The following is a 12,566-nucleotide window of genomic DNA, read 5'->3' on the forward strand; positions in this document are numbered from 1 at the left end:
AATCTTACTCGGGTTGAGAGCAGGGTTGAAAACGGGTTGTTCCCGGGTCATGAGGCAGTGTAAACGGGTGCTAGGAGGATTATTTGACCCGGCTAGCTCTGAAAGATGCTGATTGGAGCTTCTGGGACACTGGCAGATGATGTAATTTGTCAGTGCCCTGTAGAGAGAGACGCACATGAAGCCATTGCTTGCCTGCCTAACCTCCTGCACCACAGCAGCCTGACCAGCAGCCACAAAAGCAGGCAGGCACACAGCCTGCCACAGCCAGAACTGCAGCCTGACCAGCAGCCACAAACGCAGGCTGATACACAGTCTGCCACAGCCAGAACAGCAGCCTACACCACAGCCTGACCAGCAGCCACAAACGCAGGCTGATACACAACCTGCCACAGCCAGAACTGCAGCCTGACCAGCAGCCACAAACGCAGGCTGATACACAGCCTGCCACAGCCAGAACTGCAGCCTGACCAGCAGCCACAAACGCAGGCTGATACACAGTCTGCCACAGCCAGAACAGCAGCCTACACCACAGCCTGACCAGCAGCCACAAACGCAGGCTGATACACAGCCTGCCACAGCCAGAACAGCAACCTGTAGCAATGCTGTAAGCAGTCCCCACCCCTCTCTTTTGTTGCCTTTTGTGACCATCTTTGTCAGACCTTAAAACAGACCATTTTTAATGACTTCTATAGAGAAAAGCAGGGATTACCCGGGTTCAGTGTAAATGGTGCAAACCCGGGAATAACCCGGGTCGAGTTGCAGTGTAAACGGGGTCTGAAGCCGAGTTCGACCCGGGATTGACCAGTGTTCAAATTCCAGGGTCGGACCCGGGATTTTGGTGTAAAAGGGGTATAACTTAACACTCCTGGACAATCCTTTGAATTATCTCCTTCTAACAGGCTACTTTTTGCTTGCTAGTGAATTTTAATATCCTGTAATAAGTGTTTTTACTTTTGTTGTATTTTTTTTATTTTTAATAAATGTTCATATCAAAGTTCTAGAAAAAAAACATTGGTTCAATAAATGAAAAAACTATAAAACAAAAGTAAGATAAAGGGTGAAAAATTGTAACATGTAACCTGCACCACTTTGCTTCAGTTTATCCTTACTTAAACTGGAAGGGTCTGTCCTCTGGGTTCCCCATCCTCTATGCTGTTGGGTTCCTTTAAGAAGCTGGACCACCATAACGGAAGGACTGAATGGGAGAAGGCTGCAGGTGGTCCCTATTTCAGTCCCTCCTTCTGTTCTTATCATAGCCTTAATTCTGGCCACCACATGGATAGCCCCAGCTAACTGATGGCAGAACACGAAGGTTGGCTCACATACGCTGCGATTTGCTGCAAACAGACCTCCACGAAGGAGGGCGTGATTTCTTCTGGAACCATTGCGGGTACCAGAGGAGGAGACCCAGACATACTGGAAGTAGGAGTTCACTTCTTAAAAATTTCCACCTGCAAAAATTAAACACGTGAATTCTAATATTATAATTTGCCTTTTTCCCCTCATTTTGTTTATTAATACAGTTTTATTTATCATATTCCTGATCAATTTAAAAGAAACGATATGATAGAGATTCTTAGTCAAGACAGAGCGTGGACCATATTAAGCTACGTAATTGAGCAAGTTCTTCAAAAAATCTATAAAACATAACTTTAAAGGTCAAAAATGAAATACTGTCAAGTATAAAGTGTTGTTTGTGTGTGTAAAACACTTTCAGTAAAAGTCATACAGCATATTCCTCCAGCTTGCTAGTACGTTGTGGCCGAAGTCATGTGTAAATTCTCCTTCTAGCCAATCATAAGTAACTGTATTACTCTATCGACAGTAGGATGAAATGAGGATACAAGCAAATGCACTAGAACAGCATACCTGCAAACACCCTCTTTTTGGCAACGAAAAGAGGTGTGGCCTCAGTCTGATTTTGGCGGACCAGTGGGGACGTGGACATATCTGGGACATGGCCCCACGTCTTCCAGATTATCCGTTCAGAAATATTGGCACATATCGAACATCCCAAATGCCCAATTTTGTTGTTTTTAAACCAATGAATGAGATGAAAAATATTACATTTATTTGTTACTACCAATAAAAAGAATGAGCTTATATTTATTTATTTATATATATATATATATATAAAATAAATTCTCTGATCATAGTGATTTTGTTGCATGTAGCAAACTGTAATGAGTGATGTCATGTAAACGATTTTGGCATACGTAACTAGACATTTTTGTTGTAACTGCATATTTTGATATGTGCTAACAAAAATGCTTATTATGCTTCTTGTTTTTTTTTTAACCTTAAGATAATCAAATGTGAATGTTGAACTATTATCTACACATTAAGAACATATAGAAACACTCATGTAATAGCCCGTTATATTTTTGTGTTTGTTACACCAATATAGTCCCCTATATATTTACCTGTTTTGCATGTCTAAATTATGTTTAGCAATAGAAGCCAGCACTGGCAATTTCTGGGCAGATATAAAATATTTATGAAATATTAATGAGCATACCAGTATCCTATGTGCAGGACCATGCTAACTCTCTTTGATACAATATACACTAGTAGGTGTATTAAGCAGAAACTCTCATCTTACAGCACAGGCTTCTCATTGGCTGAAAATAATCACATGATATTTCATTGATTAGCTTAGTCTAGCTCAGCAGGTGGAACTCTCACTTGCTCCCTATCCCATAGGACAACTCCCAACAAGAGCCAACCACCTATCAGTCCATTTATTGCAATGAATCACAACAAAGTTACTGACTTTTTGGATCTCCACTCTGGGAGAGACTGGAAGGGGATGTCCCAGTGGCAACTGCGGAGGGTGTGGCACAGTGAATTGCGTCATTATGGCCCCTGCTGTAAAAAAACCACGGCATTTTGCAGTGACAGCCAGGACCACAAAGACGCGCTTCGCAATTAATCGCATCATCACGGCCCCATTCTTCCCACTTTGCTATAGAAGTGGTCAGGATGCTGGAGATAGTCACCTCTAACCCCCAGGACTCTCCTGGAAATTCTGGGAGAGTAGTCAGTTATGCATCACAATAAATTGCTATGCGTGACTGCAGCAGGGGGACATACCTGAACAAAGAGGTCACCATAGGTTTGGATGTGAGTATCGTGTAATTACCTCACTTCTTTCCCTAGGTCTCTGTCTTCAGGCCAAGTACGTCCTGCTGCTCCCTAGCCCACCGGGCAGCGTGTGAATGCATTTTTGCAATACGGCCAGTGATTTCCTACCCATTTAACGTTCCATTTATCTAAACTGCATGTTAGGCCCACTTCATCTGTTATCTCTAACATATCTAAAACAGCATGGCACAATTAAAGAGTGTAAAAAAGGTTGATGTCTGGTGGTGCACTTAAATTTCCTGGACCATCAGTTGCAGCATTGGTCTGACACTGTGATACTAACATTAGCTATGCATCTATTTGTTTCTCTCACATTATTCCTAAAGACTCCAAGCAGAATGGAGACGCTGCCAACGCTGCACTGGCCAATGAGGATTGCCCGACAATAGACCAGGCTCTGTCCCCAGAAGAAAAGTCTCCTGTCACGCCTGGTGCAAGAGAGAGATACAATCGAGACCGCGCTTGTTTCCTGTTGTCCACCGGAGATTTTGCACATTCTCCAGACGGCAACATCCGCAAAGGTATTCGCCTCTGATACATACTTCTCCACCCTTCATCACTCACTTCCATTTATGCAGCTTACTGCACCAATAGCAAAGCTTGAAAATGAGACCCCCTCCGAAATTCCTTTGCAAAGACCACTGTCTCTGATTTGCTTTTTACAAAGTTAGGTCTTGCTGGCTCTGATCTCTATGCTGCCTTCTTCTATTGACACACCCATACCGTCCTGTAACGAGGACGTGAAGATAGGAGCTACATGTCATTTTAGTAAATAGCAACTTTTTTCCGTTTGCCGTCTCGCCTCCTGTAGGCCGCTAGTGTGAATAGTACATTTTAGTCTCTATTTCAATTGAACTCTGTAAGTGCCATGGTGGTCAGGAAACGTGGAGTTTTCCTTTGAAAAACAGAAGCAGCTCAACAACAAAATGAAAAAAAAAATTACAATGCCACTTTTTTTTTTTATTATTATTATTACTATAAAGAAGATATTAGAAATTGAAAACACAGGTGCACTCAATACACACCTTAAAAAAAAATCCAGCAACTTATTCCTCCATGTAAGGCTAAAAAAAAGGAGAACCTATCAGTCTCCTTCCATTGTACATCAATGGCCACATCATTTGTGAATCATGTACCCTATCACCTGACACCAGGTCTGGGTCTCTAGGAACCGAACAGGTGAAGTGTGAATGTCGGGGCGTGACTAAAGCCTGCAAGGCAGACCTAATGAGTGAATAAATACAGGCGTAATGTAAACTACATATTAAATGCCAGTATGGGGTCAGCATGCTTATATGTTTTATTGTCTGTTGTTTCAATGTTTATATGTTGGAAAGTTTAGAAATGCCAGCCTAGCACATCATCTGTTCATGTTATATGTTCCGTCCTTCGACCCTTGTCTATTTTGTTGCTCTTTTGTTTTTCAGCTCATGTGACAGATCATAATGGGCCGATATCTGACTGAGGTTTTAATGCTATATACGTTTATTACTATCATTAACTGCATTCCCAATAGATTTTGCTACTTGTACCAAAATCTTATAAATGCACTACAGCTACATTAGTCAGCATACCCATGTCCTTGTCATGCTGTTACCAGCATGTCGGGTTTAGCTGTCATGCAAGAGACCCGTGTATACTTGACTATAAGTACTGTACGCTGTGTGCGTGTCTGTGTGTGTCACATGTATGTTAAAAGAACTCATTTGCCATGTTACAATACGGAACATTACATTGAGCTTGTGGAATCTTGACACTAATAGAACAGTTTGTATATTGTACTTTTATGTTGCTGTTAATCCCATTCCACACATTTCATTGGTTGATCAACTCTTGACTTACTCAGCAATTTCTTTGTCTATTTAGCATGTACCTTATGAGTCTTTAGGAGATACTATTATAGCCAGGTCAGGAAATGTTATTGTCATGTTACTTAGGCTTATTTAGGATAATATTTATTGTTGCTATTTATAGTCTGCCATATTATGGAGAAAGTGTACATGACTGATTTTATACAATGCATTATTAGTAGTTTCAGTTAAAATGAGTTGGGTACGGGATCAGGCGGTCAGGACGCCATTGGTCAGAATACCGACAGTGGCATCTAGACGGTCAGAATCCCGACAGAATTTTGTAAGTATACTAACCTTTACCCTAACCCACCTTTCCCCATAGCCTAACCCTAATCTTCGTATCCCGCAGCCTAACCCCAACGCTCCCCCCTTCCAATGCCCGCAGCCTAACCCTCCCCTCCCGCAGCCTAACTCTATACCTCCACACGCCTGCAGCCTAATCCTCCCCTCCCACAGCCTAACCCTAGCCCTCCCCCTAGTGCCTAACCCTGAACCTAATCATAATACGGTCGGGATCCTGACTGCCGGGATGCCAACTATATCCTGTTAAATTAATACTATAAACTCCCATTTTAATAGAGAAGTAAATATTTTGGGGTAGATAAGATAGAACAAGTGAAGGAGTTATCCTTGGCAACTAATCAGATACCACCTATCATTTTCTAGATTGTACTGGGTACAACAGTCGCTGCATTCTGATTGGTTTCTAAAAGCAACGCCCCCATCGTTTCTTTTTTTATAACTGTTAGTAAATCTACCCCTTTTCTTCTTAGCCTAACGCCTACTGCTGTATCGCTTCATGGCAGCCACAGTCAGCAAAGGCGGTGATTGCAGAACTGGTATACATAAGCTGGGTACACATATAATACAATGTGTGCATCCAGCGATGGCACGACGCGAAGGAACGATATATATCACGCAAGCCATACACACTACACGATCCGGTGTACAACCGCGCGATATATCGTCCAATGCTGCAGTTAGCAACATGGCGTCGTTCATTGCATTGTCCCATCTGCTATGCAGCAAAACCGATGCGACAATGCGATGGAAGACCGCTGAGCATGCACAATTGGCCGTAGACACTATACGATCTGCATGATATATATAGTTCCGATCCGCGTAAGAACGATATATCGTAAGACGGATCGAATAGTGTGTACCCAGCTTAAGGCTGAATAAATTACAACTTTCAGCACCTTACTTACAAGGAGTAAGCATGTGACAAATTCAGTGGATATTTTGTAACTTATTTGTCCAATAACATTTCTCTACCCAATATTCCCAAGTAACTTGTTTCACAGCTGAGGAAGGAGATGAATTTTAGTATTATAGAGGCAGCTCTCAGCGAACATCTCCTCCACTCACTAACTTATGACTTGAGTTTTTACCGATAGTAAACTGATCATTAGCTCTACTAATATACCTACTTTAAGATCCAGGTATACTAAATTTAGTAGTTCTACATGGTCACCCACTGTTTTTCTCTCAATTTTCTGTAGAGGAAACAGTGGGAAAATAACTGGATACCAAGTTTAGCCAGCTACTCTTATGTTGTAGAAACACAATATTAAATTGTGCTTTGTGTCCTGACGAATTACAATAATCACTGTACTGAGGGCCTGATTCTGAGTTGAACGCAAAAGCAAACGCAACTGCGACCTCTCATGGATCGCAGTTATGATAATATGTTAATGCCTTCCTAAGCTTACCCGAGCCTAGGGACGCCCACGGCTGCTCCATCCAATGACGTACACCAGCATCGGGAACATCGTGGCAGATCGGGCACCCACATAGCTTCTGAGCCAAGTCTGACCTGCCTCAAACACTGCGTCTCTCCTAACACGCTGAGAGCTCGCATGCTGCGATGAGATCGCAATGCCTAATTTATGCATGCCCTTGAAATAGTGATTAAAAAAACGGTCAGACACCTGCGTTTCCTTAGCCACCCCCTGTTACATCTCCCCAAACGCTGACTATCTGTCACTCACTTTGCGAGAGAATCCTCTGTGCGCTCGTAATCCCAAATCACTCACTGCGTATGCGCAGTACGGCTTTCGCGCATGCACACTGGTTAAAATTGCTCAATCTGAGTAAATATCGCCATCGTGTAAGTCTCTGAATCTGGCCCAAAGACAAGATGACATTCCTTAAAAGAACAGAGAAACAAAAAAGACTGGGCGCTAATTAAAAGAAAAAATTACAAAATCATGACCACCATGTAACTAAATCTTAATTCCTCAATAAATTAATTCAAATTAAACCACGTGATTAGACAGGAAAGCTGAATACTGTAAACAGTTCTTACTTTTTGTGCGTGTCCCTAATTATGTTACAGTGCACCATCACTTTCAAATACATTCAGGTCAACGTTAGAGATCTGTAAGAAACAAACACAGTTATATACTATTGAGATTTTATATGTGACTGTGAGAGAAACATTTTTCCTAAATCTTATCTAGATTATTACAGTTTTGTACTCTGCAGAGACTATTGCATCTTTTTGCTAATATGCGCAATAGCGCAGCAATAGGAAATCAGCTATTGGTGCAACTTATCATTACAGTGAGCAGGGGCGTATCTATAATGGGTGCAGGGCGTGCGGGGCACACGGGCCTCTGGGTCCAGGAGGACCCACACCACACACCCTGCACCTATATTTTTAATACTTACCTCTCTGAGTCCCACGTCGGCGCTGTCAACGCTGTCAGTATTGTCTGGAAAATGGCCGCCGTGGCCATCTTCCCGGTGTTTTGTGCATTCGCAGTAGGAAAATCACCAGGAAAATGGCGCAGCCGCCATTTTCCCGATGACCTGCGCATGCACAGTAGACTTTGGGCACAGACAGCTGCAGCGCTGCACTTTAATTTCCATGTGTTAAACTATATAACTGAATAATGAACTGAAAATTTTTTATATCTATATATATACAGATATATAAGGACACAGTCGTGCCCTTATATTAAGACTGCATGTAAAAAACTGCAATTCTCCGAATTCCGGAGGGGGGGGGGCATGGTGTTTAAGGGGCTACACCTCAATAGAAATGAGGGCACTCACCAGGTATTGTAGTAAAAAAGTTAGAATTACATCTTTATTTCTTATCTAAAACAACAGGGAAAAGGTTCGATGTTTCAGTCCGCATCGGGACCGTCTTCAGGGCATACACACAAAGAGATTTCTCCACAAGCATCTACTAATATCCTCTACTGTCGCAAGATAGTGAAAGTGAAAGGAGGACTGCTGTGGTAAATGTATCGCTGCAGTTCTCGTAAAATAGACTTCCCCATGTGGAGAAACCTGGTAACACTGTTCTCTAGTTGCGACCAGTGGCGGCTCTAGAGGTGGGGCTGCAGCACAGTCCAAAATCCAAATAGTGGAGCCACACCAACTGCCACTCCAAACATCACCGGGAAGGGCTCACTGGCAGTTGGGGTGACTCCCCTATTTGAATTTTGGACTGTGCTGCAGCCACACCTCTAGAGCCGCCACTGGTGGCGACTATTGAGAGAGATGATCTCTGGTGAAAACGGGAGGATGGGCCTTTCTATATTTAATAAATAGACCTGTTAATTATTTAAAGCTCCAGAGCTCTGTTGATCTTCCATAAAAAGAACCACTGTAATTATATAAGGATATAGGGCTAGTCGTACATCTGGTGCTAAAACTCACTGCAGCGTTACTGGGGTGATTAAGATATCATTAACATCAAGTTACTCACTGTAAAGATTTTTCTGATTGTAAGGAGTATAAATGTCTGAATAACAACACAGAAAATGACACTTAAACATATACCTGCATATTTCTAGTCCATAAGCAGCTGGTATAGGTATGTGTTGTTTTTGTGTGTTACTAATTTACATCTGACACATAGCTTGTGCAATGTCATTGCATGTAAGAGGGAAGTAGCACTGTTTCTGCTGGTCAGACGCTGCCACTCTCATCATGGTTTGCATAAAGTTAGTTCAAATACACAGGCAGACGCTCTTTTTTTGCGTTAATATCGCACCTATGACGTTATTATCGCAGGTTTTAGTTTTACACTGTATTAAATTTCAAAGACTTTTCGCAGGTTCGAAAAGTCTTTGAAAAAAAACGGGGATAACTTTTCACCACTGAATAGGTGGCGAAAAAAAGTGCAGAATTGGGGTTTAGGGGTGCAGGCTTAAAAAAAATAGCCTGCACCCCTGGGAATGACATTTTAAAAAGAACTGTGTCAAAAAAAATAAAAAAATAAACATAGGGACACCCCAAAAAATTAATTTAAAAATTGGGATGAAAAAAAAAATGGGAAAAAAGTGTTTAAAAATAGGGAAATAGGTTCAGGGCTATTCTGCAAGTATGCGGCAGGTGCACAAATGCAGAATTTTTAAAAACTTACTTTAGGGACATAAAAATATGCTAGTACCCATTTTCATGTACCCCAAATTTGATGGGACCACTTAAGAAATGAAAAAAAATAACCTAAGTGCTCTTCTGCAACACTTCTTCAATGTCGGGAAAAAAACACCTGCTGCGGCTATTTAAATCCCTGACTTCCATTTGCAGCCTGAAACGGGGGTACCCATAGTGATCCCCCATGTTTTTACAGCTTTAGGGGGGTCCTACAATTTTTTAAAGGAAAATTTTGTACTTTAAAGCAAATCCCACTTCGTAGGCTCCCGTTTTCGTAGGTTTCATATTGAATAAGGGGATAAGCGGACGCGCGCCTGATACGTTATCCCAGGTAAAAGCTCCGATATGAAACGTAAACTTCGACAGCGAAGTTTACGTTTCATATTGAATACCCCTCTTAGTATTAAAAATAGAAAAAATAATTGTTAAAGAAATAATAGACATGTACAGATGTGTCCTCATAAATTATTGCCGCAGTTACGCCAAACATCCCTTCTCAGCGTGCCAGGTCCAGGGCTACTCGGTTTGTGCAGAGCATCTTTTCTTCTCGAATGCGCGTCTTAATCTTAGTTCCATCTTTGTACATCTGTGTGCTAATGAGTCAGATTTTGTATACGAAGTGCCACGATGGAGCGGACGCGTCTTTTTTTTCACGCCAAGTTCTGTTGTGCTTCATGTGCGACGTTGCGCATATCTAAAACTAATTCCTGTGCGGTCAGAGTTGCAGCATGGCGTCTTTGGTATAGATTGAGCGGTGTTTCGCTGCCTCTGCAAATTTAGAGAAAAAGTCAAGCACCGCATGACGTATTGAGGCTTGGTGTATGAGGACACATCTGTATCTTCGTAATCCTTCCAATCCGTTTTAAATAAGATTAACACTGGGTGAATAGTTTATCCAGAGGGTCTGCCACAAGCGATAGCCAATAGGAACCCTATAACAGATAAATAGAAGTCCAAACTCCATCAATATCATCCTTTATGGCTTTTCTCCTTTAATTAATAGACCCTGTGGGGCTGGTTGAATTCCGTGTGATAGGCGATGAGTGCCACATTGAATCGTCCCACACCACATCGCGGCCATAAACGTTGCAAGTTTTCACTTGCGCCAAAATGGGCAAAACGATGCGCAGCCGAACACCGCGTGATGTTCACCAGGCGCATCATGCCAAATTGAATTGGCACCTTTGAGGTTTCATTCACAAAAGTTTTGTGTGGCTACTATAGAGAAACACTTTACATTATATATTCTATACGCAATAAAATGAGCAGAGGTACTTACACTTTCATTAAGATTTCTATTAGTATACAACGAAGTACAATTTTTGCTTTTGCTGTGTGACATGAGGGAATTTATTGCTGCCAGTCATTCAGTGGTACAATAATGGGCTCGGTAGTTCAGGAAGCAGACAATAAGAGGCAACATTACACAATCCTGTTAGTGTTATGTAATCAGATGACTGCTTTTGTGTGTTCTAAGACGTGTTTTTATGCATATTGCATATTTTAAGGGGCTAACATTTTATTTAGGGCAATGGGCTGCTCATATAGGAGATAGACATTTCCATACTTTATGTTCTTGTAGCAATTTGTTTAGCAAACTGGTGCCAAAATATTCAAATAAGATTTTGTTCTGTGGGCAAGATATTGAAATGAGCTGTGTGGTGAGGAGATAGTACAAACCTGAAGACAGTCCCTTATTACCAAGGCTTTGCTCGGGTCAAATGGCCCTGATTAAGGATTTGGGAAACTATTTCCTCATTCAGTGGACATAAAAGATAGAAATTGTGAATTTAAGCCCAGTTAAACCATTGTAATTGGAGGCACAGACTCAATAAATATGAAGTGATGAGGGCTGTGATCTGCCCTAAAGTAATTAGGGGAGGAGTTATTAAACCATAGCGTCCAATCAGATCCTAGCTTTCATTTATCTTGCACACTAGTACATTGCAGAAAATGATTGGCTAGTATGGGCTACGCCTCAAGTTTTCCTTTTTAGAAGGTTTGAAAAACTTCCCCCTTAATGTTTTACAAACAGAATTGTTGGTTATTTCTCATGGCCTTCTTATGCTTAGGGAGGAAGCCGATTTCTCTTGGTGGCCAGCACAGTGTTACAAGACAGAGATTAGTCAATGCGTCTATGGGCCTGGAATATGTTGCTGTGAATGTCTTTTATTGAAGACTAATAAAGATACTACAAGAATATTTTATATTGTTTATATTTAATACTCAGAGGACTGAGCCCTCAATGATGGGGAATAGGCAGTACATTCATATGAGATTCTACCTCTGCAATCTCACAAACAGGTGTCTTGTAGACCACTAGATGCAATAAGCAGTGAAGGAATATATTGCTAATTTGGGTCACAACTGAACAAAACCAGGTGCCGCACACCAGGAACATATTTTGCTTTGTACACAAATGGGGCTGATTCAGAGTTATACGCAAACCCGATGTTTGAAGATCTGCGCATGGGCAGGATCAGTAATGTGCATGTGCAGGTCTCCTGCCAGCTCGCTCGCAGTGCCTGGACGCCGCAGCCTGATTGACAGGCAGCAGCCATTCGGGGGTAGAGCTGGGGGTGGCGCCAGGCAGTGTCCCAGAAAACGGGGTCATACTGGCCCCACTTTCCTAGTGTGCAGAAGCCAGTGGCTGCGTCCTTGAACGCAGCTTCACTGGCTTCAGCTGCATGAAAACACCACCGGCCATCCTGACTAAACTGAAGGTGACTCATGCCGACTGATCCAATGACTGCCGCCATCGGACACAGCAGCGGATCGCAGAAGTCGGCAGAAGGCGTCTATTTACACAAGAGGACTCCTGCGGCATTAGCACATTTTAGCATCACTGCTGAGTCCAAAGATGCAGCAACATTGCTCAATGCGTACAACTATAAATCAGGCCCAATATCTACTACTGATTCATTTCCCAAGAAACCTTACCTTTCCCTGAGTACACAGGGGGTCTATGTAGTTCCTAACTGTCATTTCTTTAAACTCATCCTGTTAAGTGACAGTTAGGAATTGATTGGCTGGTACTTGATCTCCGTCCACTTGATCTTTCTCCAAGGCTTAGAACATAGACCCCACAGACCATTCTGGTACTTACCCTTAACTGATGCCAAATTTACATATGAATTGAGTGCAGGGTGAGAGCTGCAACGGTGAGAGAGGAAC

General features: G+C 42.1%; 1 protein-coding gene across 6 annotated transcripts in view; it reads left to right on the forward strand.

The window, feature by feature from the left end:
- Positions 1 to 12,566, forward strand: part of LOC148535469 (voltage-gated potassium channel KCNC1-like) — a 121,224-nt gene that overhangs the window by 86,189 nt on the left and 22,469 nt on the right. For 3 of the 6 annotated variants that reach the window (XM_088462642.1, XM_088462645.1, XM_088462643.1), the window contains exon 3: positions 3,471 to 3,665. The exons of 1 other annotated variant lie outside the window; for it this stretch is intronic. In XM_088462642.1, coding sequence (XP_088318768.1) covers positions 3,471 to 3,665 — 195 coding nt within the window. The remainder of the gene's footprint in view (positions 1 to 3,470; positions 3,666 to 12,566) is intronic. 2 more of the 6 variants (XM_088462644.1, XM_088462646.1) reach the window with 2 other exon arrangements.

Source organism: Taudactylus pleione, unplaced genomic scaffold (assembly GCF_031769625.1).
Source record: "Taudactylus pleione unplaced genomic scaffold, aTauple2 ptg000051l, whole genome shotgun sequence".
Taxonomy (NCBI): Eukaryota; Metazoa; Chordata; class Amphibia; order Anura; family Myobatrachidae; genus Taudactylus; species Taudactylus pleione.